The sequence below is a fragment of the Chiloscyllium punctatum genome, chromosome 10 (genome assembly GCF_047496795.1).
Source record: "Chiloscyllium punctatum isolate Juve2018m chromosome 10, sChiPun1.3, whole genome shotgun sequence".
NCBI lineage: Eukaryota > Metazoa > Chordata > Chondrichthyes > Orectolobiformes > Hemiscylliidae > Chiloscyllium > Chiloscyllium punctatum.
In genome coordinates, this window is record NC_092748.1 from 34,119,865 (window position 1) to 34,144,466 (window position 24,602).

The 24,602-nt window shown below is 43.0% G+C and overlaps 1 protein-coding gene across 6 annotated transcripts in view; it reads right to left on the reverse strand.

Annotated features, from left to right (window-relative positions):
• The window catches only part of LOC140482022 (nmrA-like family domain-containing protein 1), a 118,830-nt gene that overhangs the window by 58,245 nt on the left and 35,983 nt on the right, over positions 1 to 24,602 (reverse strand). For all 6 annotated transcript variants that reach the window (XM_072578860.1, XM_072578859.1, XM_072578858.1 and 3 more), the window contains one exon: positions 19,079 to 19,317. In XM_072578860.1, the coding sequence (XP_072434961.1) occupies positions 19,079 to 19,317 (239 nt within the window). The remainder of the gene's footprint in view (positions 1 to 19,078; positions 19,318 to 24,602) is intronic.

Sequence of the window (24,602 nt, forward strand, 5' to 3'; positions counted from 1 at the left end):
CTCCTCACCCCTATCTGCATTCTGTAGAGACCATTCCCTCCATGACTCCCTCATTAGATTCACATCCCAACACCAACCCACCCTCCACTTCCAGTACCTTTTCTTGCCGCCCCTGGAGGTGTAAAACCTGTGTCCATAGCTCTCCCCTCACCTCCGTCCAAGGCCCCAAAGGATTTTTTTCACATCCGGCAGAGATTTTCCTGCACATCCAAAACCTCATCTGTAGAGCATCCATTGCTCTCGATTTGATACATTCTACATTTGGGAGACAGGACGTCAACTTGTCGAACGTTTCAGGGAACATGTCTGGGACACATGCACCAAACAACCCCATTGCGCTGTGACCAACCACCTCAACTCCGCCAAAGACATGCAAGTCCTGGGCCACCTCGACTACCAAATCCAAGCCACCCAATCACTGGAGGAAGACGCCTCATCTTTCACCTTGGGACCCTTCAACCACACGTCATCAATGTTGACTTCACCAGTTTCATTATCTTCCCTACCCCCCACCTCATCCCCTCCAACTCAGCACCACCCTCTTGAACTGTCCTACCTGTCCATTTTCCTTCTCACCTCCGCTCTGCTCTCTCCTCCAACCTATCACTATCGTCCTCCACCTGCATTACTATCACCTTCCCAGCTACCTTCCACCCCAGACCCACCCCCACCCTCCTATTTCTCAGCCCCCAACCACCCCAACATTCCCCGTGAAAGGCTTATGCCCGAAATGTCAACTCTCCTACTCCTCAGATGTTGCCTGACCTGCTGTGCTTTTCAGCACCACACTTTGCTACTCTGTGCTAAGAAAGTAAACTAAGGTCCCTGAGATATATCCTGTTGTGATGCATGAGATGGGTGCCTCTCCCTGCCCGCAAAATGTCTTATGAACAGCATTGTAATGCAAGTTGGAAGTAAGCTCAAAACTGCAGCACTGACGTGATTCACTGTATTATGAGTTAGTCTAAACTGTGCCATGATGATGTGGTGACACTGTGGGTCATTTGCCAACTTCCATGGATAAAGAATGAAAATCCTAATAGCTCATGGAGTATGTCTCAAGATTTGCTTTTTTATTCATGGGATGTGGGTGTCACTAGCTGTTTACATTTATTGCCCGTCCCTAATTGCCCTTGAGAAGGTGATGGTGAGCTGCCTTCTTGAACCGCTGCAATCCATGTTGGAGAATGCTGACCAAGATGGAAGCTCAGCGTTGAGTGACTAACTACAGCCGCCAGGTAGCTACTCAGACATTCATGTCAGGAATTGTTAACATCTAGTTTCTCTCCAGGGGAAATAGCAAACTGCATATAGATGAGGTGAGATTAGGGAACTCTCAGATGTTAATGCATGTAAGTACGCCTCTCGCTGCTTGTTGATGAGATTCTTGGCTCGCTGTTCAACCTTGCGTGGAAAATTATGTATCTTTCTTTTGACATTGAAAACTTTATTTTGACAATTTCACCGTACTTAACATAATTGTTTGCTACGACCCACATCATTCAGGGACTGGGATGATTTCATCCTTAGTCCCAGCAATGGGAAATACAGTCAATACATTTGACAAACACATTAAAAAAAGTCTCCAATTTGAAAATATTTTCAATAGTTACCTATGAGCATATAAACCAACTTAAAAGACTATACAATGCCGAAGTGTTATATTGTACAATTAGTGGTATTTAGTGCAGCTTTCAAATAGGTTACTTTCATTTGTTCGGCAGGTCTGAATAAGGCGGCAGTAATATTCCTCTGCCTGTGAACATCAGTTTGTGTAGTAATTTCTGTTTTTAATTAGAGATTGAGAGTGTCACTCAGGCAGTGATTTTACAACATGCATCGAACAAAGTAATCTGACAAAAAAATTCAATAACATCAAATGTGATAATGAACCAATGACTTAATTGTGCTGGTTAGGTCAATTGTGGATTCACTAAATTGCTCAGACAATAAAATTTGACATCTTTGCAGAATAAAGTATGCGAAATAGAGGGAAACTACTTCACAGTTTCTACTACTTCACTCTACTTCATACAGACTCAGCAGTATGGAAACAGACCCTTTCATCCAACTCACCCATGCCAACCAGATATCCTAAATCAATCTAGTTCCATTTTCCAGCATTTAGCCCATATCCTTCTTAACCTGTCCTATTCATATGTCCATCCAGATGCCCTTTAAATGTTACAATTGTACCAGCCTCCACCACTTCTTCTGGCAGCTCATTCGATATGCACACCACCCTCTGTATGAAAAGGTTGCCCCATAGGTCCCTTTTAAATCTTTTCCCTCTCACCCTAAACTTATACCCTCTAGTTCTGGACTCCACAACACCAGGGAAAAAAATCTTGTTTATTTACCTTATCAATGCCCCTCATGATTTTATAAACCACTATAAGATCACCCCTCAGCCTCCAACGCTCCAGGGAAAATAGGTCCAGCCTATTCAGCCTCTCCCTATACCTCATACCTACAACCCTGGTAACATACTTGTACAAAGGAACTTCGATGATCTGGCATTCGACTAGCAGAATTTTGGATTATCTGAACAAGACCATAAGGTCCCGATGCTTCGCTAACTATGTTATCCAGCATTCAATTGATCGAATGAAATATTCCCCGTCCGTGTCCTTCAGATAATCGAGGGTCCTCTGTAAACCTTTTCTAAACTCTTTCAAGTTGCACAACATCATTCCGATAGGAGGGAGACCAGATTTGCACGCAATATTCCAAAAGTGGTCTAACCAATGTCCTGTATAGCTGCAACAGGAACTCCCAAATCCTATACTTAGTGCACTGACTAATGCAAGCATACCAAATCCCTTCTTCACTAGCCTGTCTATCTGCAACTCCACTTTCAAGGAACTATGAACTTACACTCCAAGGTCTCTTTGTTCAGCAATACTCTCCAGGCCCTTGCCATTAAGTGAATGAGTCCTGCCCTGATTTGCCTTTCCAAAATGCAGCACCTCACATTTACCTAAACTCCATCTGTCATTCCTCAGCCCATTGGCCATCTGATCATCTGCAAACTTACTAACCATACTTGCTTTGTTCACATCCAAATCATTCATATAAATGACAAAAAACAGTGGATGCAGTACCAATCCTGTGGCACACCATTGGTCACTGGCCTCCAGTCTGAAAAGCAACCCTCCACAACCACTTCTGTCTCATACCTTCGAGCTAGTTCTGTATCCAAATGGCTAGTTCTCCCCATATTCCATGCAATCTAACTGTGCTAAACTGTCTACAATGAGGAACCGTGTTCCTTCAGATATTGAATAATTATTAGCAAACTTGTGATTTGTGATACATGGTTAGATAAAAGCAGCAACTTTGAAAGAGGTTGATAGAAAGCAAGAGGGTTTCCTTGCGTGAACTGCTCAAGCTGATGATTAGTGCCTTATTTTCTGCCATTGTTATTGTTATTTTTCATGTGTATTTTTAACAATTTTGCATATTAACAGCCAACAAGATTAAATCGAATACTGTTACTCGAAATTCCATTGAGGAAGTAACCAAATGCAAAACATATGTAACAATGTCCTATTTTTCTGCTTTTACATACCTCACTGTGTCTCTTAGCAATGGAAAGTTAATGCATGGTATTATTGTATACTCAATTGGATATATCACTTTATCAGACAGTACAAACATAGCCTCATGATAAACAAATGTTCATCTTGTTGCACAATCCATAGATAAATTCCTCAAGGAGAAGTAGCTAATTGCATTCTGTTACTCATCTTCAGTGATTTACTCATTGCTATAGCAAACCATGTTTTTGAAGTATCATGTTGACAAAAGGAATGAAGCCATCAGCACACTCTGCCAGCTAGATAGAATACCTTTATAATTGCAGTTCTCCATGTGGTGAGATGTCATTCTTAAAATGTGCTGCCATGGAGAGTTACTGAGTGCAATCACATATTTCTCAGTAGGGCTATTTTGTGGTAATTTGTGCCAGAATTTGTTTTCTTTTAAAAGTCACATTATGAATTTTACTTCCTGGCTATGATCTTTGCCAGATGTCAGAGATGTGTCCACATATACACTTGCATTGCAAAGAGTCCCAGCCCCCATGCAATGGTAAAGTAAGAGTTAGTGTCATCAGCAGTATCTGCTCACACTTGCAATAGCAGAACTGCTAGCTCTGAAGGATCTTTGAGAAACAACAAGTCTGTGTCATTCTTACTCCCCCAGCAGAATTATCACCATTTGATTTATGTTACAGCACTGTCATCAAAGTTGAAGGTGCCACTAGGAATCTCACTAATACAGAATGCCAGAAGGCTTAGATCCATCCTAGCTTTCCTGAATGTACATCATAACTTTTTAATTTCATTAAATTAAAATGCTATGTGAAATATCTGATCAAAGATGATTTTAGATTAAGGAGGAAACATTTGCATCCAAATCAATGGGATTATCTGAAACATGGATAATTAATTATATTTTAAACTCTAACTACGGTTACCGTATAGAGCAATGTGTCAGCGAACTTGTACATGATAAGGTCAAATAAGCAGCAATGTAAATGACCAGATAACCTGTTTTATTACTTTCAGTGGAGGTATAAATATTGACCAGAATACTGGAAAACTCATTTCGCTCTCTTCAGATAGTGCTAAGAGATTTCTTTTATCCTTCAATAGTCATGGACAGCAATACTAAGGCTATATTTATAGGTTATCCCTAAATGGCCTTGATAACTGCTGTCCATCTGGTACAAGTCTGCCCATGCCCACAGTGCTACTAGGAAGGGAGGTCCAAGAGTTTAGCCTAACAACTGTGAAGAAACAATGACGTACATCCAGGGTGGTATATCACTTCCAAGGGTAGCTGGGGTGGTGTTCCAATGTTTTTGCTGTGCTTGATGTAGAGGTGCCAATGTTGGATTGGGGTGGACAAAGTTAAAAATCACACAATATCAAATTATAGTCCAACAGGTTTATTTGGAAGTACTACCTTCTGGAGCACTGCTCCTTCATTGGGTGGCTAATGGGGCAGGATCATAAGAAACAGAATTTAAAGCAAAAGATCATAGTATCATACAACTGATGTGATATATTGAACAAATCTAGACTGCTGTTATGTCTTTCATCTTTTAGAATGGGTTGCAGGTTTCGAATCATGAATATGTAAATCCCAGAACTTCTTTCAAGTCACATTCCCAAGATAACTTAAGGTTTTATAAAAAAAGTGACATCTCAATTTAGACAATGCATTAAAGGTGTAAGGTTAGAGTCGATCTATATTCCAATCTTGAGTCAGACTGGCTCTAATCCCAAAGTAGGAACTTATAAAATGTCATATGGATTGACTCTATGACTGCCTACAGATTGTGTGCTTTTTTAACAAAATAGAATGTATCTACAAATATAATTCTGCAAATGCAAATTCACCCCATAGACTTATATGTGCGTGTGCGTGCAAGTGAGGGAGAGAGTCAGAGTGTGTATGCATGCATGCTTGATAGAGTATGTGTGTGTGTGCGTGAGTGTGATGGAGTATATGCCTGTGTGTGTGTGTGTGTGTGTGTGTGTGTGTCTGACAGAGAGCATATGTATGAGAAAGGCGCTGCGTGAGTGTGAGAGTATGTAAGAGTGTGTGTGTGTTTTTGTGTGCTTGTGTGTGACTGTGTGTGGGAGAGACCAAGTAGACACAACAATCACGAGACAGGATGTTCCATCCCAGTTGGGGAACACTTCAGCGGTCAGGGACATTCGACCTCAGAACTTCGGATGACTGTCCTACAAGGCGGACTTTGGGATATACAACAACATTGAGTGGCTGAGCACAGGCTGATAGGCAAGTTCAGTACCTATGAGGATAACCTCAAACAGGACCTTGGGTTCATGACCTATAGTGTGAACTTGCCTATCAGCCTGTGCTCAGCCACTCAATGTTGTTGCATATCCCAAAGTTCGCCTTGCAGGACAGTCACCCGAAGTTCTGAGGTCGAATGTCCCTGACCGCTGAAGTGTTCCCCAACTGGGAGGGAACATCCTGTTTCGTGATTGTTGTGTGGTGCTCATTTATTCGTTGTGTAGTGTCTCTTGGTCTCACCAATGTACCATGCCTCGGGGCTTCCTTGCATGCAGCGTATTGGCCTAGTCACATAAGTACCTGCCACACATGTGGTGGGTGGTGTCCCCATGTGTAATGGTAGTATCCAAGGCGACCCTCTGACACGTTTTGCAGTGATAATCATCACAGGGTTCATGGCAACCTTAAGTTATCTCAGGAATGCAGCTTGAAAGTTTTGGGATTTACTTATTAATGAATCAAAACCTGCAACCCATTCTAAAAGATGAAAGACTTAAGAGCAACCTAGGTTTGTTCAATATATCGCATCAGTTGTACTACGCTATGATCTTTTGCTATAAATTCTGTGTTCAACGATCCTGCCCCACTAGCTACCTGACGAAGGAGCAGCTTTCCAAAAGTTAGTATTCCAAATAAACCTGTTGGACTATAATCTGGTGTTGTGAGATTTTTAGCTTTGCTGTCCTTACCCTTATGGTAGGTGTCACAGGTTTGGAAAGTGCTGTTGATGGAGCCTTGGTAACTGCAGCAGCTCATCTTATACGTGGTATTCACGACCACCACTATACATTGGTAGCAAAATAAGTCAATTTTTGAGATGGTGGATATGGTGTCGATCAAGCAGGCTGCTTTCTTCTGGATAGTGTTCAGTTTCATGTGTTTTGTTTAAAAATGGGGAGCCAACAGTGAAAAGGTGGCTTTCCACAAATATAAAGTTAGTTTTTCAAAGACAGCAAGATTATTCAGCTATAATTATTAACTTAGTAAAACATTAAAAACCCAACTATACCTCATTCAAAAAGGTGTAACTCTTTCAAGGGTTTTCACAACTAAGCTCATAGCGCAAAAGAAAAATATTCTCATCAATTCAGTGATATTGAGTTGACTGTAATCAGTGGAAGGTGATTGAGATGGAGAGGAGGAGAACTTCAAGTGTGTATCCCTTTAGTAATTTAGAGCAGCTGACAGTGGCCTTTGGATTATGCTGTTTAGCTGTGCATATGAAAATCTGGGAGATTGCTGTCAGTTTTGAAGGAGTAATGACCAAACTCTAACAGTTGCATTATCTTCCCAACATTAATACTGTAAAAAAAAACAGCCATCTTAATGTCAAACTCTATTTTTCGGCTTGATGGTAGGACACAGAGGGTGGTTGTGGTTGTTTTCAGACTGGAGGCTTGTGACCTGCGCTGTTCCAGAGGGATTGGTGTTAGGTCCACTTTTGTTTGTCATTTATATAAACAATTTGGATGACAATGTAGGAGGCATGGCTAGTATGTTTGTGGATGACACCTAAATTGGTGGTATAGTCGACAGTAAAGAAGGTTATCTAAGATTACAAAGGGATCTTGATCAACTAGTGTCGAGAGTGTGGTGCTGGAAAAGCACAGCAGGTCAGGCAGCATCCAAGGAGCAGGAGAGTCGACGTTTTGGGCAAAAACTCTTGATCAACTAGAGGTACAGTTAGTAAGTTTGCAGATGACACCAAACTTGGAGGTGTACTGGACAGCGAAGAGGTTACCTCAGATTACAACAGGATCTGGACCAGATGGCCAATAGGCTGAGAAGTGGCAGATGGAGTTTAATCCAGATAAATGCGAGGTGCTGCATTTTGGGAAAGCAACTCTTAGCAGGACGTACACACTTAATGGTAAGGTTCTAGGGAGTGTTGCTGAACAAAGAGACCTTGGAGTGCAGGTTCATAGTTCCTTGAAAGTGGAGTCGCAGGTAGATAGGATAGTGAAGAAGGCGTTTGGTATGCTTTCCTTTATTGGTCAGAGTATTGAGTACAGGAGTTGGGAGGTCATGTTGCAGCTGTGCAGGACATTGGTTAGGCCACTGTTGGAATATTGCGTGCAATTCTGGTCTCCTTCCTATTGGAAAGATGTTGTGAAACTTGAAAGAGTTACAAGGATGTTGCCAGGGTTGGAGGATCTGAGCTACAGGGAGAGGCTGAAAAGGCTGGGGCTGTTTTCCCTGGAACATCGGAGGCTGAGGGGTGACCTTATAGAGGTTTACAAAATTATGAGGGGCATGGATAGGATAAATAGACAAAGTCTTTTCCCTGGGATCGGGGAGTCCAGAACTAGAGGGCATAGGTTTACAGTGAGAGGGGAAAGATATAAAAGAGACCTAAGGGGCAATGTTTTCACGCAGAGGGTGATACGTGTATGGAATGAGCTGCCAGAGGATGTGGTGGAGGCTGGTACAATTGCAACATTTAAGAGGCATTTGGATGGGTATATGAATAGGAAGGATTTGGAGGGATATGGGCCGGGTGCTGGCAGGTGGGACTAGATTGGGTTGGGATATCTGGTTGGCATGGACGGGTTGGACCGAAGGGTCTGTTTCCATGCTGTATATCTCTATGACTATGACTCTATAAGTGGCAGATTGTGTTTAATTTGGATAAATATGAGGTGTTTCAGTCTGGTAAAACAAACAAAAGACATGACTTAAACAGTTAATAGTAGGGCCCTGGGCAGTATTGTCAAACAGGGATTCATGTACATAGTTCTTTGAAAGTTGCATCACAGGTAAACAGGGTGGTAAAGGTGGCATTTAATACGTTTGCCTTCACTGGTCAGACCACTGAGTATAGGAGTTGGAATGTCATGTTGAGGATGAATAGGATGTTGGTGAGGCCATTTTTGGAGTATTGTGTACAGTTTTGGTCACCCTGCCACAGGAAGGATATTATTAACATAGAAACAAACATAGAAACTAGGTGCAGGAGTAGGCCGTTGGGCCCTTTAAGCCTGCACCACCACAACAGATCATGCAATCTCAGTATCCTATTCCCACCCTCCTTCCATACCTCTCAATCCTTTTCGCCACCAGGGCCATGTCCAACTCCCTTTTGAATATATCTGATGAACTAGCCCTAACAGTTTCCTGTGGGAGAGAATTCCCCAGGTTCACAACTCGCTGAATGAAGAAATTCTTCCTCATCTCAATCCTGAATGGTTTACTCCTTATTCTTAGACTGTGACCCCATGTTCTGGACTTCCCCAATATCAGGTACATTCTTCCCATAGCTTGGCTGTCCAGTCCCATCAGGATTTTATATGTTTCGATGAGATCCCTCCTCATTCTTCTAAATTCGAGCAAATACAAACCCGGTCAATCCAATCTTTTCTCAAATGCCAGTCATGCCATCCCAGGAATCAGTCTGGTCAACCTTCGCTGGACTCCCTCAATTACAAAAATGTCCTTCCTCAGACTAGGAAACCAAAACTGCACACAATGCTCAACGTGTGATTCACCAAGGTCCTGTATAACTGCAGCAAGACATTCTTACTCCGATACTCAAATCCTCTCACTATGAAGGCAGGCATGTCATTACGCTTTCTCACTGTTTGCTGTACCTGCATGCGAACCTTCAAGCCACTGTTCCATTATGACACTCATTGCACCTCACCCTTTCCTAAACTGCAACCATTCAGATAAAAATCTGCTTTCCTGTTTTTGCAATGAAAGTGAATAACCTCATATTTATCCACATTATATTGCACTTGGCAAGTATTTGCCCACTCAGCCAGTCTATCCAAGTCACGCTGCAACCTCTTAACATCCATGTCACAGCATACAGAGTCATCTGCAAATTTGAAGATATTGCATTCAATTCCTTTATCCAAATCGGTAATTTGACATTAAAACAGCAAATCGGAGAGTTTTCAGAAACGATTTACCAGAATGTCACTGGAAATGGAGGGTTTGAATTATCTGGATAAGCTGGGACTTTTTTCATTTGGTGAGGGTGACCTTACAGAGGTTTATAAAATCATGACAGACATAGTGGATAGCTAAGGTCTTTTCCCTAGGGTGGGGGAGTTCAAAACCAGGGGGCATATTTTTAAAAGGTGAGAGCGAAAAGGTTTAAGGAGGACCTGAGGGTCAACCTTTTCACACAGAGGGTGGTTCCAAGTGGAATGAACTGCCAAAGGAAGTCATCAATACAGGTACTGTTATAACATTTAAAAGACATTTGGATAGGTACGTGAACAGGAAAGGTTTAGAGGGATATGGGCCAAATGTAGGCAAATGGGAATAGTTTATTTTTGAAACTTGGTCTGCATGGACAAGTTGGAGCAAATGGTCTGTTTCTGTGCTGTATGACTTTATGACATTGAGACCACTTGCGGTGCATCATGTAATTCCAAATTCCTTGTATCAAGATCACTTGCATTATATACTATAACTACCAACCTTACATATTGACATCAATTCCAGGATATATCACAACCATCTCCTCTTCCAAAAAGTCAACAAATGTTATTTCTAGAACATTGAAGGTCATCCATTACTTGGCACTTGCAACACCCCACCCAGCTCACCCCTACCCTCCACACAAGAGACTATGTTCACACCACGCTCCAACGTCACCTCTTCCTACCCCAATCTCCTCCCCATTTGTCTCTCTATTCCCACCAATCTTTACCCCATTTATTTCTTCCACCAAATAAAAAAAAATTCAAATTTTCCATTGTGTAGCATGGTTGATTTCCTCATGTCTCCATGTCAGATCTTAGTCGCATACCAGATTCCTTGCCCACCTGGCATCAGCTTCAATGATTACTTTCAATCTGCCCCTATCTTTGCTGATTGCTGCTGTGAAATATGTCCTTCTTAGCTAAACAGGGAACGCTATGGGTAACATTAGGTTATTCTAGAATATCGAATACCAGAAAGGGAAGATGACATTCACTGCTCTGAGAATTCTGGACAGTGTCACTACATGCAAGAATGATACCAGGGCAGTGGTATGGTCATAATGTTCCCTGTCTGGGAAAAATGGTGAAGACGACATTGCACAGGTAGGACTGACTACCTATTTGGTTAAATAATTTGAGGTCTACATCAGGTAGTAGTAAGAGAAGTTGCTTTTGCTGCTAATGTGGAGCAAGTTGTCATACCTTACTGGTAGTGTGCTGGAAATCAAACCCTTTTATTTCTGAAGCCATCACAGAAGTTAAAGATTTGGTCAAAGCATACAAGATTCCTCAATCTGCCCAAATGTTTTGACTCAGGCGAAAATAAAACATGAACTAAGTTTCTATACTCAGTAAAAAGTTTGATTAATTACAAAGTAATAGATTCTAGCTACAAATAAACAACCACGAACTGGTGACATATAACTCTACTAGATCTAACCCCTTCATAAAACTCCACCTTGCACACATATAGGCTGAACAATATTGGTGTTATAGATGGGGGGCACAAGTGGGAAGACAGTTAAATGCCCTGACCCTCCGGGGTCGTTGACACGATGCTTGTTTGGACTTAGTGTTCTTCAAACGTCTTCTCCAGGTACTTTTCAGGTCCTTGCAGCAGGCACAGAGTGACTGGTTCACTGACTTATTGGTTAAAAAAAACAGTTTACACTAGCTGGTAGGTGAGAATATGGGCTTTCTGCAGGCATTTATTTTACTGCAGGGAGAGACACACCACCTCCCCTTCCAGAGGCTGATCAACTACCCAGAAGCCAATCACATAATTATTAGCAGGCAGATGGTCTTTGCCATCTGTAGCTCTGCCTACTTGCTGCCATCCAAATTACCTTTTACACATACCCCCTGATTCCAGCCCATTTGCAATCAACCTCACCACTGGTTGAATAAAGCAGCGTGTAAATATCATTTACAATGAGTTTCAGTAACTTACTTTTAAAAAGTGCAACAATCCTTCCACAATCCTCATTTTAAAAAGGAATCAAGCTTTTTCAGACTATAACAAAACTACCACAAAACAAAAAGATGTACTCTTTACAAGGCAGAAAGAGAGAACAGGCATCAACAAGGGCACATTAGGGTTGACAATCTGAAAAGAAGACAGGTGAGATGGGGAGTAATTTCAAAAGTATATAAATAAAGTCAAATATCTATTGAGAGGAACCAGGAGAATTTTGAAAATAATATACTGTAGTTTCTTTGAGCAAAATAAATTTTCAACAAGTAAGCTATTCCATGTACTGCATCTTTTTTTTGTAATCCAATTGCACTAGTTGAAGATAATCTCTTTAAAAGCCAACAATCCCATTTCAGCAAGAAAAATAATTAATGAAAAAGATTTCTGACAGAGCTCTCAGGCTGATTCGCCTGATGGCAATCTGTATATATAGTACAAGGTAATTCTGTGTATGTTCCAGTTGGAAAGACTATTCTCTTAAGTTGTGAAAACTGCCCTACAGCTGTCTTGGATCTTGTGTTCAATTTTGTTTAACCCAAAATGACCCCAACCTATCATACTAATTGCAGGACTCAAACCACTATAATTGAAGAGTTGAATTCAATGTTATAACTAAAAACTTGGCTCTATGCCTCATTTTCCATGGATTACATCTATATTTCTTGTGTTTTGTAGCACAACTAACCCAGAGCAGAAAGAAACTGGCAAAGACTGATTTTACTTTCTGCAAATCCCTTGTACTAGGCAGAAATCTACAAAAACACAAGCCAACAGGATGTTCAACTGCCAGGCAAATGTCATCTTTGACTTACAGAAGAATTGTAAAGGTGACATGCTGACACACTGCTAGTTATAAAACACTATATCACCCAATAGTACAATGCATTTTAGTGGGCGCACCCGAAAATATTCCGATTTCAGCCATGCCAGCGTGGTAAGAGCCATTTCCACAAATTTCTTTACACCAAAGCAAGTTACAATGTGGAACTCTCTGTTAAAGCTGAACAGACAAATTATTTTGGACATAAATTCGATAATTTTCTATGAGAGAAAGACTGTAAGGGTATGGGGCTCAAGCAGGTCAGTAAGAATGGACTAGACATATGTAAGATAAATACCTCGCTCAAAGAGAGGCACAGGAAGGAGAAGTCTTGTATCATGGGGTATTGACACCAGGACTAGGGCAACAGTCTATTGGGATGGGGATGTACTTAACTAGACATGAACTAGTATTCTACAAATCATACAACTGAAACTACAAATAGGACTTAAAACACAGAGCTGAAGTTTGGGCTGGAGATGAGTTGGCTGGTCGTGGAGGGGCTACAAAGATTTAGAATACTAAAGAAAGAAAGTGAAGTCATGGAGCAGTGTAATGATTTGGGTCAAAACAAACAAAACAGGACAGCAAAGGATAGAGAGTTTAACAGTAATTTTGCCTTAGCATATAAGGTCCATGCAATGAATGGTGGTTAAAAAAGAAACATCTGTAATAAGATAGACAAACTAGCAGCAAAAATAGAGGTGAATGGATTTGATACAACGATCACAACAGAAACACAGTCACCGAATGATGAGGGGATTGGGGAGAAGTTAGGAGAACTGCATGAGACAGCCAGAGAGAAACTTCCCGTCAAGAGCAAACATCCCAATTTCCAACGAAGTGTTGAATGACGAGATGAACTTCTTGCTAGTGAGCAGCGAGAGGTCTATTTGTATGCATTAACATCCTCATTATTACTTAAATTTGTCTACTTGATATACAGTTTCCCAATCTCACATCCCGCAGATAAAAACTAGATGGCAACATGAAAGTCAGAGCAAATACCTATCCACTCCTGCTTGAGGCTTGCTCCTTCAGACCTCCATCGGTCATCAGCATCTCACTGAATGCTCCATGGGCACAACCTGCATCCCCCAGCTTCCAGCAGGGTCACCCAGGTTCCTTTGGCAAAGATAGATGCCAACTGCCCTCTGTCCAATATGTCCAGGGCAACTGTAGACTGCCAAAACCTGGCTGGGTGCACTTCAAAGATGGCACCAGGAATCCCAGGACAGATAATGTTGAAATAAGTAGTTAATAAGACCTGTAACAATACTAAACATTGCAGAAATCATTAAACAAGAAATAATTGGAAAGTTAAGGTACTTCAACCTTTATAAAGACAAGATAAACCAAATTATCAAAAATAGCCTGGAGGACGGGTTTGTAGAATGCTTTCATTTCTGAAAAGAATATGTTGTGGAGCTAACTAGGGCTGAAGCTACTTTTGATCTCGTATGAGTGAGATAGATCCATACATGGGTCACAAGAACAATTAAAGGTAGTATTAGATTAAAAGAAGAGGCTTATAAAGCTTAAGAAAAGACTAAACCTGAGGATCGCAAGTGTTTTATAAATTAGCAAAGGATGCGCAAAACGTTGAGAAAAAGGGTAACAAAAAAATGAAAGTGAGCTAGCCATGCATGTAAAAATAGATTGTACAAGCTTTTAAGCATGCAATAAAAGAGGAAGGTAGCCCCTGAGAGGCAGAGACAAAGGAAGTTACATGGGGAATGAAATATCGCAGAGATGTTGAACGCCTACATCTGCCTTCAGTAGAAGATTCAAATTACATACCAGTAACAAAAGGGTAATTAAATGGTTAATATGAATGAAGAGCTTGAAATATTAGTATCAGCAGAAAGACGTATCACAGAAACATGTGGAATGAAAAGCTGCCAAATCCCCATCACATGATTGACTATTTCCCAGGGTTCCAGATGAGATAGTTGTTGAGATGGTGTATGAATTGATTATGATTTTCCAAAATCCCACAGACTCCAGAAAGTTCCCAGTAGTTTGTAAGGGTTAGCAAATGTAATGCCACTATTCAAGAATGGGGAGACAATGGAAGCACAGAAATAGTTATAAGCCAATGAGCCTAATATCACTCATCAGGAAAATGTTGAAATCCATTCTTCAGCATGTCTTACTAATGCATTGGCAAAAGTGAGGACTGCAGATGCTGGAAACCAGAGTTTAGATCAGAGTGGTGCTGGAAAAGCACAGCAGGTCAGGCAGCATCCGAGGAGCCGGAGAATCAACATTTTGGGCAAAAGCCCTTCATCAGGAATGGAGGCAGGAATCCTCCAGGGTGGAGAGATAAATGGGGGGGTTTGCGACTGGGGAGAAGGTAGCAAAGAGTACAATAGGTGAATGGGGATGGGGATGGAGGTGATAGGTCAGAGGGAAGGGTGGAGCAGATGGGTGGGAAGGGAGATTGGCAGGTAGGACAGGTCATGAGGATGGTGCTGACCTGGAAGGTTGGAACTGAGCTAAGGTGGGGGAGGGGAAATGAGGAAACTGGTGAAGTCCACATTGATGCCCTGGGGTTGAAGGGTTCCGAACACTACCGCGGAACCCTTCAACCCCAGGGCATCAATGTGGACTTCACCAGTTTCCTCATTTCCTTTCCCCCACCTTACCCTAGTTCTAACCTTCCAGCTCAGCACTGTCCTCATGACCTGTCCTACATCCAATCTCTCTTCCCAACCATCTGCTCCACCCTTCCCTCTGACCTATCACCTTCATCCCCACCCCCATTCACCTATTGTACTCATTGCTACCTTCTCCTCTCTCTCCCCACCCCCCCATTTATCTCTCCACCCTGGAGGCTTCCTGCCTCTACTCCTGATGAAGGACTTTTGCCTGAAATGTCAATTTTCCTGCACTTCAGATGCTGCCTGACCTGCTGTGCTTTTCCAGCACCACTCTGATCTAAACCCTGTCTTAATAATGCGTTTTAGCAATCATTGTATAATCAGATGGTCAGCATGGTTTTAAAAAAGATAAACTGTATTTGACAAATTTATTAGAATTTTGTGAGGACGTAACTCATATAGTGGATAAAGGGAATGCCATCAGATGTAACATACTTGGACTTCCGAAAGGCACAAAGTGCCTTACAGAAAATTAATATGCAAGTTCATACCTAATGGAGTGTGGGATAATACCTTGTCATGTGTGGAACATTGGATAATGGACTGGAAGCAGACATAAAAAGAGCATTTGTAAGTTGTAACTGGTAAAATGCCATGAAAATCAATGCCAGGGCTTCACCAATTCACAATTCATGTTAATGACTTTGAAGATGAGACTTGAGAGTAGTGCATCCAGGTTTGCAGACAAGACAAAGCGAGGCAGGAATGTAAACTATAAGGAGCACTTAAAGAGGTTTCAAAGAGATATAGGTCGGTTAAGTGAGTGGACAACAAGGTGAGAGATGGAATAGAATGTGGTGAAATGTGAGGTTATTCGCCTTAATAATAGAAAGGCATAATACTTTTTAATAACGTGGGCAATGTTTAATTTTTGAGAGACTCTTGTAAGGAAGCAGAAGGTTAGCATGCAGGACCAACAAACAACCAGGAAAGCAAATGCTGACTTATTGCAATGTGTGAAGTACAAGAACAAGAAAATCTTTCTACAATGGTGTTGAGTTTTTGTGAGGCAAATTTGGGGACAGTAATGTGTGCAATATTTGGTCTCCAAATGTGTAAAAAAAAACTTGCCCTGGAAGTCCAGTAGATTGGATCCTGGGATGAAAAATTTGTCCTATGGTGAGAGACTGAGTACATTTGGCCTTTAATTTAGAAGATTTTAGGTGATCATATTGATAAATTCAAAAGGGGCTTGACAGGGCAGACACTGGAAATTGTTTTGTCTTCCTGGAGAAGCTAAAACACATGGGCACAGTCTGACCGGAAGGGGACAATTGTTTGTAGGAATAAGGAGGAAAACCATGACCAGGACAAATTAGGGTTCATTGATACTCATCCTGGGTCTCACTATGTTATCCTAGATGACGGAACACGAGAGAGGCTGGACCAGCCGCTATCTCTGGATGAACTGACCAAGGCCCTCGAGTCCTTCGAAAAGAATAAAACTCCCGGAAGCGACGGCTTACCGGTCGAGGTTTATTCCGCTCTTTGGGACTTGATCGGCCAGGACCTGCTGGAGGTGTATGTCAGTATGCTCCGGGCAGGTACCATGAGTGAATCCATGAGGAAAGGCATCATCACCCTCGTCTACAAGCGGAAGGGGGAGAGGGAGGAAATTAGAAATTGGAGACCGATCTCACTGTTAAATGCAGACTACAAAATCCTGTCAAAGGTCATCGCCAACCGGGTCAGGTCTGCTCTGGGATCGGTGATCCACCCGGACCAAACCTGTGCTGTACCGGGCAGGAAGATCTCTGAGAGTCTCGCACTCCTCAGGGATACGATCGCCTACGTGCAGGACAGGGGGGTGGACACCTGCCTCATCAGCCTGGACCAGGAGAAAGCCTTTGACAGGATATCGCATACATATATGAGGGATGTCCTCTCCAAAATGGGCTTTGGGGAGGGAATCGGAAATTGGATCAGACTGCTCTACACCAACATTGTCAGTGCAGTCTCAATCAATGGGTGGGAATCAGATAGCTTCCCTGTAAGATCTGGAGTCAGGCAGGGATGCCCCCTCTCACCCGCCTTGTTTGTGTGTTGCATAGAGCCATTTGCCGAATCCATCAGGAAGGATGCGAGCCTGAGAGGGGTGACTATTCCTGGCAGCGGGGGCCTGCAGGTTAAGGCCTCCCTGTACATGGATGACGTCGCTGTTTTCTGCTCGGATCCGCTGTCCGTGCACAGACTCGTGTGCATCTGCGACCAGTTCGAACGGGCCTCGGGGGCCAAGGTAAACCGAGGCAAGAGCGAGGCCATGCTCTTCGGGAACTGGGCCAACCAATCCTCTATCCCCTTCACCGTCAGGACTGACCACCTGAAGGTGCTGGGTATTTGGTTCGGGGGGGCTGGGGCGTGCGCCAAGACCTGGGAGGAGCGGATCAGGAAGATGAGACAGAAACTAGGCAGATGGGGGCAACGGTCGCTCTCCATCGCGGGAAAAAACCTGGTCATCAGGTGTGAGGTACTCTCAGTATTGCTATATGTGGCACAGGTCTGGCCTATCCCCAGGACCTGTGCCACCGCAGTCACCCGGGCCATCTTCCAATTCATTTGGAGATCAAAGATGGACCGGGTCCGAAGAGACTCTATGTACAAAGACCGGTGCAATGGGGGAAAAAACACGCCCAATGCCACCCTCACCCTGATGGCCACCTTTGTGTGTGGCTGCATCAAGCTGTGCGTGGATCCCCGGTACGCAAACACCAAGTGTCACTACGTACTGAGGTTCTACCTGTCCCCGGTGTTGCGAAGGATGGGCCTGGCCTCGCTGCCGCGGAACGCTCCGAGTAGTTGGACCGTTCCGTATCACCTGTCCTTCGTGGAGAAATTTATGAGGGAAAACACCTTTGACCACAAGTCCATCAGGAAGTGGTCAGCACGTAGCGTCCTTGAGACCCTTCGGGAAAAGGAGAGGGCGGATCCTGTCGAGCGGTTCCCTGAGCAGACTGTCAAAGCCATTTGGCAGAATGCCTCATCGCCAGAACTTTCCAACAAGCACCAAGACGTGGCTTGGCTGGTGGTGAGAAGGGCTCTGCCTGTGAGATCCTTTATGCACGCCCGGACTCTCTGCCGCACCGCACGCTGCCCTCGAAGTGGCTGCGGGGGGGACAAGACTGTCACACACCTCCTTCTGGAATGTGCCTATGCAGAGGAAGTCTGGAGAGGAATGCAGTGGTGCTTGTCGAGGTTCGTCCCGAGCAGTGCCGTGACGCGGGACTCCGTGCTCTACAGCCTGTTCCCTGGGACTCACACCGAGACGAACATTAACTGCGCCTGGAGGATCATCAACTCGATGAAGGACGCTCTCTGGGCGGTCCGAAACCTGTTGATCTTCCAGCTGAAGGAGTTGACCCCGACCGAGTGTTGCAGACTGGCACATTCCAAGGTCCAAGACTACGTGCTGAGGGACGCGCTGAAGCTTGGGGCAGCGGCCGCCAAGGCGCGGTGGGGAAAGACCACCGTGTAAGATCGGCCTGCCTAAAGAAGAACAGGGGGCCCATGCGGACATTTTTTTGGGCTCTGCTGATGCCTCAGCCAAATAGATGTATATGTACAAGATTGAAAAATGCACAGGATTGTAAATGCGAATGACAAGGATAAATGCGAATCTGTGTTTGTAAATATGGACATATGTATGGCATGATCAAATGTACAGACCATAAAATCATTCTATGAATAAAGTATATTTTTGAAATAAAAAAAAATGTTATCAGCATACAGGAACAGGATTTCAATCACTTCATGACAATAGCTTTTTGTTTTACAGCTGTCTTCTTTCTGGTCTGTAGGAAAAAGAAATATATGCAACCATGAGGCGGGGGCTCAGTTTTGTATGTAATTTCCTTCATACCTGCTGGAGTTCTCTATCTTTGTCCATATACTCCCAGTAGTCTGTGACTAAGAAGACTCCATATACGTCTTTCAGTGCTTCCAACAGGCTCTTTTCATTGTCCAGGTCAGCTTTCACAATCTCAGCTCCAAGATGTTTTAATTCTTGAACTGCTTTTTTTCTTGGGTTCCGAGTAATAGCTCTTACCTTGAATGAACCATCCTTCAATAGGGCCATCGCCACTGATCCACCTTGATATCCTGCCCAAGATGAAAAATGTCCATTAATTTTATTAGTGGGGAATGTCCACAACTTGAATCTTTCATAGGAAGTATAAATGAATTGTTTTGGAACTCTTGTTTATCTGTTCCTCTACCTTTAAGGCCACCAAGTCCAATGAATAAAAATCTGTTCATCCACTTGCTTAAATGCTCCCTTGGAAGAAGTGCTGTACATAGCCTGAGGCTAAATAGAGGCTAATTTCTAAGTCTCAGTGAAGCATGCCTTTTGAAATCAGGTCTTACTTATTTATTGATGGGTTCACTATCTGTTAATTTTGGAGACAGTTAGGTCTGCAGATGCTGGAGATCAGAGTTGAGTGTGTGTTGCTGGAAAAGCACAGCAGGTCAGGCAGCATCTGAGGAACAGGAAAATCGACATTTCGAGCCAGAGCCCTTCATCAGGAATGAGACTGGGAGCCTCGAGGATGGACAGATATATGGGAGGGGGGCTGGGGCTGGGGAGAATTTAGCTGACAGTCCAGTAAGTGAATGGAGGTGGGGGTAAAGGTGATAGGTCGGAGAGGAGGGTGGAGCAGACAGGTGGGACAGGTCATGAGGGCGCTGCTGAGCTGGAAGATTGGAATGGGGGTAAGGTGGTGGGAGGGGAAATGAGGAAACTGGTGAAGTCCACATTGATGCCCTGGGGTTGAAGGGTTCCAAGGTGGAAGATAAGGCATTCTTCCTCCAGGCGTCGGGTGGTGAGGGAGTGGCGATGGAGGAGGCCCAGGATCTGCATGTCCTCGGCAGAGTGGGAGGGGGAGTTGAAATGTTCAGCCACGAGGTGGTCGGGTTGATTGGTGCAGGTGTTCCGGAGATATTCTCTAAAGCGCTCTGCAAGAAGGCATCCAGTCTTCCCAATGTAGAGGAGACCGCATCGGGAGAAACAGATACAATAAATGCTGTGTGGAAGGGCAGGTGAAACTTTGATGGATGTGGAAGGCTCCTTTGGGACCTTGGACAGAGGTAAGGGGGGAGGTGTGGGCACAGGTTTTGCAATTCCTGTGGTGGCAGGGGAAGGTGCCAGAAGGGGAGGGTGGCTTGTTGGGGGACGTGGACCTGACCAGGTAGTCACGGAGGGAACAGTCTTTGAGGAAAGCGGAAAGGGGTGGGGAGGGAAATATATCCTGGTGGTGGGGTCCATTTGTAGGTGGTGGAACTGTTGGTGAATGATGCCATTTATGCGGAGGTTGGTGGGGTGGAAGGTGAGGACCGGGGGTGGTGGGGGTCTTATGCCCGAAATGTCGACTCTCCTGCTCCTCAGATGCTGTCTGACCAGCTGTGCTTTTCCAGCACCACATTCTTTGACTCATTATTTACTTGGCCCTGCATTGTGTGATCAGAGACAGTTTTGTAATCTGAAGGTCAAGCTTTCACTGGATTATTTTAAGCCTAGAGCAGATCTCTGGAATCCCTGACCGTTTCCCTTGTTTACCAGAATAAGGAAGGTCATTAGTTTGATCCTGAGGTAGCTAGGCATTGCGTTAAGCCTCAGTGCCAGGAGCAAATCACTCAGACTCCTGTGGCTGGATTTTATGTGCTCCATTGGGACAGGCTTGGAATGCATTGGAGACTGCAATTTAGCAAGGGAAGGCCAGTAGGAGGTGGAGGGTGTTTGGTGTTGTTGCTGATTGGGAGGTGGTCATGCCATTATCTCTCACATGGTGGCAGAAAGACAATGAACTTCCTGTCTTCAGCTCAACTTCAAGTTATCAACAATGTGTGTGTGTGTGTGTGTGTGTGTTGTTTTGTTTGCTGGAAAGACCACCAGTCAAAGCTGGGTAATTGGTGCAGATCCCTTCCTTCAGGTGCAATCCTAAAGCAGCCATGAAACACACAGGCACAGTTGGAACTGAGGAATTGCTAGCTGTCATGTCCTAAAAAGGTGACCCCTAATTTTAAATAAGTGCCCCTAGTTCTTTGTTCACCCAAAAGGAAAAACAGTTTTTCCACGTTCACCTTGTCAAGATATTTCAGGATGGTATAGAACTTCAATCAAGGCACTCCTCACCTTTCTAAATCCCCAGCCCTCCCCTGCCTGTCACCACACCCACAGTCACCCAATGGATGCTGCCAACTGTGAAGTTGTGCCCAACTTGAATCTATTCCTTCAAAAGGGGGAAGAAGGTAGCTGGACAAAAGTAAAATTACTGATTGATTCAAAATGAGTGAATCTGAAACCTAAGATTTAAACTGTGGCAGTTTCTATTTTAAGCAGATCCTTTAATCAGTGCCTTCTTTAGGACTTTCAGCATTCCCTTCACAATGATATTCAATAAGCTGCAGCTTTGCTCATTTCAAAGCAGGGGCTCTGATTTCCAACAGAAGTTATTTTGGGCGTGATAACAACAATCGATAACTGCTTGTCACTTCGATTACATGATCTGAGTCACTTGCTCCGATAGTGTTTGTATCCCCAAATGCAATTACTGATACAACTTCACTGCGAGGCTATCCAAATGATACTTAATTTAATCATTACCACTTTAACTTCTGCATTCAAGCTTTGAACAAAAATGTAAAAGAATATCTAATTTGATTCTTCACTGAAAAGCTGTGAACTGATGGAAGTTGGATGATTGTATAAACTCCACATCTTCCACATTTTCTCTTGATCAAGAGGACAATTAGGTGCCAATGCTTGAGCTGCACTTTAAGCAATAAATTCAGTAGAAGCTTTAACAGATAATTGTCCAGCCTGTGGTGGCTGTCATTCATTATAAGAAGCACTTGTTTGTTGACACTTCCTCACTTGCAGTATGGCTGTGATTTGTGTGGGAAATTGCTTGCTTCAACCCACACAGTGATTGTTGTTACAGTCATCCATGATAGCACTGATTCATGCACTTAATAGATACCCTTGAGAAATTAATTGCTCTGCAATATGTCATACATATATTGATATCAAGATTATTGATTAAAAAGATGATTACATGTCATTTTATCAATCTTCTTCTGCATGGCAAGCATTCTCTTCCAGAGGTTGCATTTAAACTATTATCTCAATGTCAGAAAATTACCTTATGGAATATTAAGAACTGAAAGAACTGCAGATGCTAGAAATTAGAAACAAAACCAGAAATTGCTGGAAAAGCTCAGCAGGTCTGGCAGCATCCTCAGAAGGGTCCTGAGTTTTTAGGAAAGGTCACTGGATCCAAAACATTAACTCTGATTTCTCTCCACGGATGATGATGCCAGACCTGCTCAGCTTTTCCAGCAATTTTGGTTTTTGTTACAAAATATTAAGGTGTTTTGTCCTGATAGTGTTCTAAAAGCAGAATCTTTCTGGAAGATTACCAAAGCCAGTCTGAAGGAGGCTTTGTTTTCACTTGAAGAGATTAGGACATTATTAAGGTCGATTAAGAGATTATTTATCACCATTTGGAACGAGAAAATAAAACTATGTGCAAAGGATGACCCAAAGTGCTTCACGGCAAGTTAACTGCGTTGAATTGTAGCTATCATTAGAGTATATCAGGTAGCCAAAATGACAATCTATTAAAGGATTTAAAGATGACAACAAATATTTAATACTTGAGATACTGGGGTTGGAAAGCTGAGGTAATTTAACAAAGGCTGTTAGATGTCATGCTTTCCGTATATTATAGTAATCGATATTGTCACCACAAACTGTAAGACAGATAGATTGCTGCATTTGGACTAAAGATATCCTTTTCAATCATGGTTCACAGTCCCTTGAAACAGACAAGAACAACAGCTGAAGATCAATGTTATGGTTTAGGCAAAGCTACCAGGATCACGGATGAGAAAAGAATCTAGATGTTGACACAGATCAGGAAAAGAGTTATATAGCTCCATGAATGTCCCCATAAACATTGTAGTCTGCTTCTTCTCGCATGGCTTTGCTATGCAAAGAAGAACAGCCAAGGAGTTGTAAGTAGGTACCTAGAATTAACTAATAGCATAGTAGAGCATCTGATCGCTAAAGAATTCCATACGTAACATATTGGAAGAGAGGAAAAATCTTAAAATGAACAAATGTTGAAAATAGCTTCTTTTAAATGCCTGTACCCAAATAATGCAGTCCTCTTCACTTGCCAGATAAAAAGGAACAATGGGATATACTGTCCTCATCAAGTACCATGGACAATCTTTCATTCTTCAACTACTGTTTCATGATACCTCATTCAAGATGAGTTCTCAGACCATCTTTGAAATGCCTTTCCTCCAATTTTATCTTCCATGTTGTGTGTGTATGATCCTATGATTGTTCTCCCTGATCTCTATCCTGATCACACTAAATAACACTCCACTGTACACGTTTAAGAATTTTGTGACTTCGGAGAAAATTAGAGTGTGACACACAAATGGAGAAAGCAGCCATCACCTTTGCTGACTTGTGAAATGTGCTGATACTCAGGAACAAAGTGCAGCTTATGTGGCTGGTATTCTCAGCACTTTGTGTATGGCTGTGAAAAAGCAGATGACTTCCAGGTATCATGAAAGAAAGCTCAACTACTTTCTTACTTGTTGTTTGCTGCACACTATGAATTTTTAAATGGAGGAATAAAATCATAACTGTGGCTGTTCTCTCAAGAGCGAATTGCCCAAGTATGTTAGCACAAATCATGCAGAGGCAATGTTGTTGGGGATGAAGACAGTCCTTAATACTGGCAATGGACCCCATGCATCATGCCAAAACTGGGCAAGAAAATGTGCGATTCATTATCACCTAGTGCCCTTTATCAGTTGACTAGTCAGTAAGTCTCCATTACGAACACCACTTAGAAGAAGCAGTGAGTGTTGCAAGAGCCCTAGGTAGCTGACTTCAATACCCATTACCAAGACAGCACAGTCATACCACTCCTGATCAGGCTGGCAGAGTCCTGAGAGCCTATCCGCCAGACTGGCCCTATAGCAAGTAATGAGGTAACCAACAAGAAAGAAAATCGTAATTAATTTAATGAACTTCACCCTCAACATTCATTGAGTCATAGAGATGTACAGCACAGAAACAGACCCTTCGGTCCAACTCATCCATGATGACCAGATATTCCAACCCAATTTAATCCCACCTGCCAGCATCTGGCCCATATCCCTCCAAACCCTTCCTAGTCATATACCCATCCAGATGGTTTTTAACTGTTGCAATTGTACTAGCCTCCAACACTTCCTCTGGCAGCTCATTCCACACATGTACACCCTCTGAGTGAAAACGTTGCCCCTTAGATCTCTTTTATATCTTTCCCCTCCCACCACTACTTCTGGACTCCCCCATCTCAGGGAAGAGACATTGTCTATTTAGC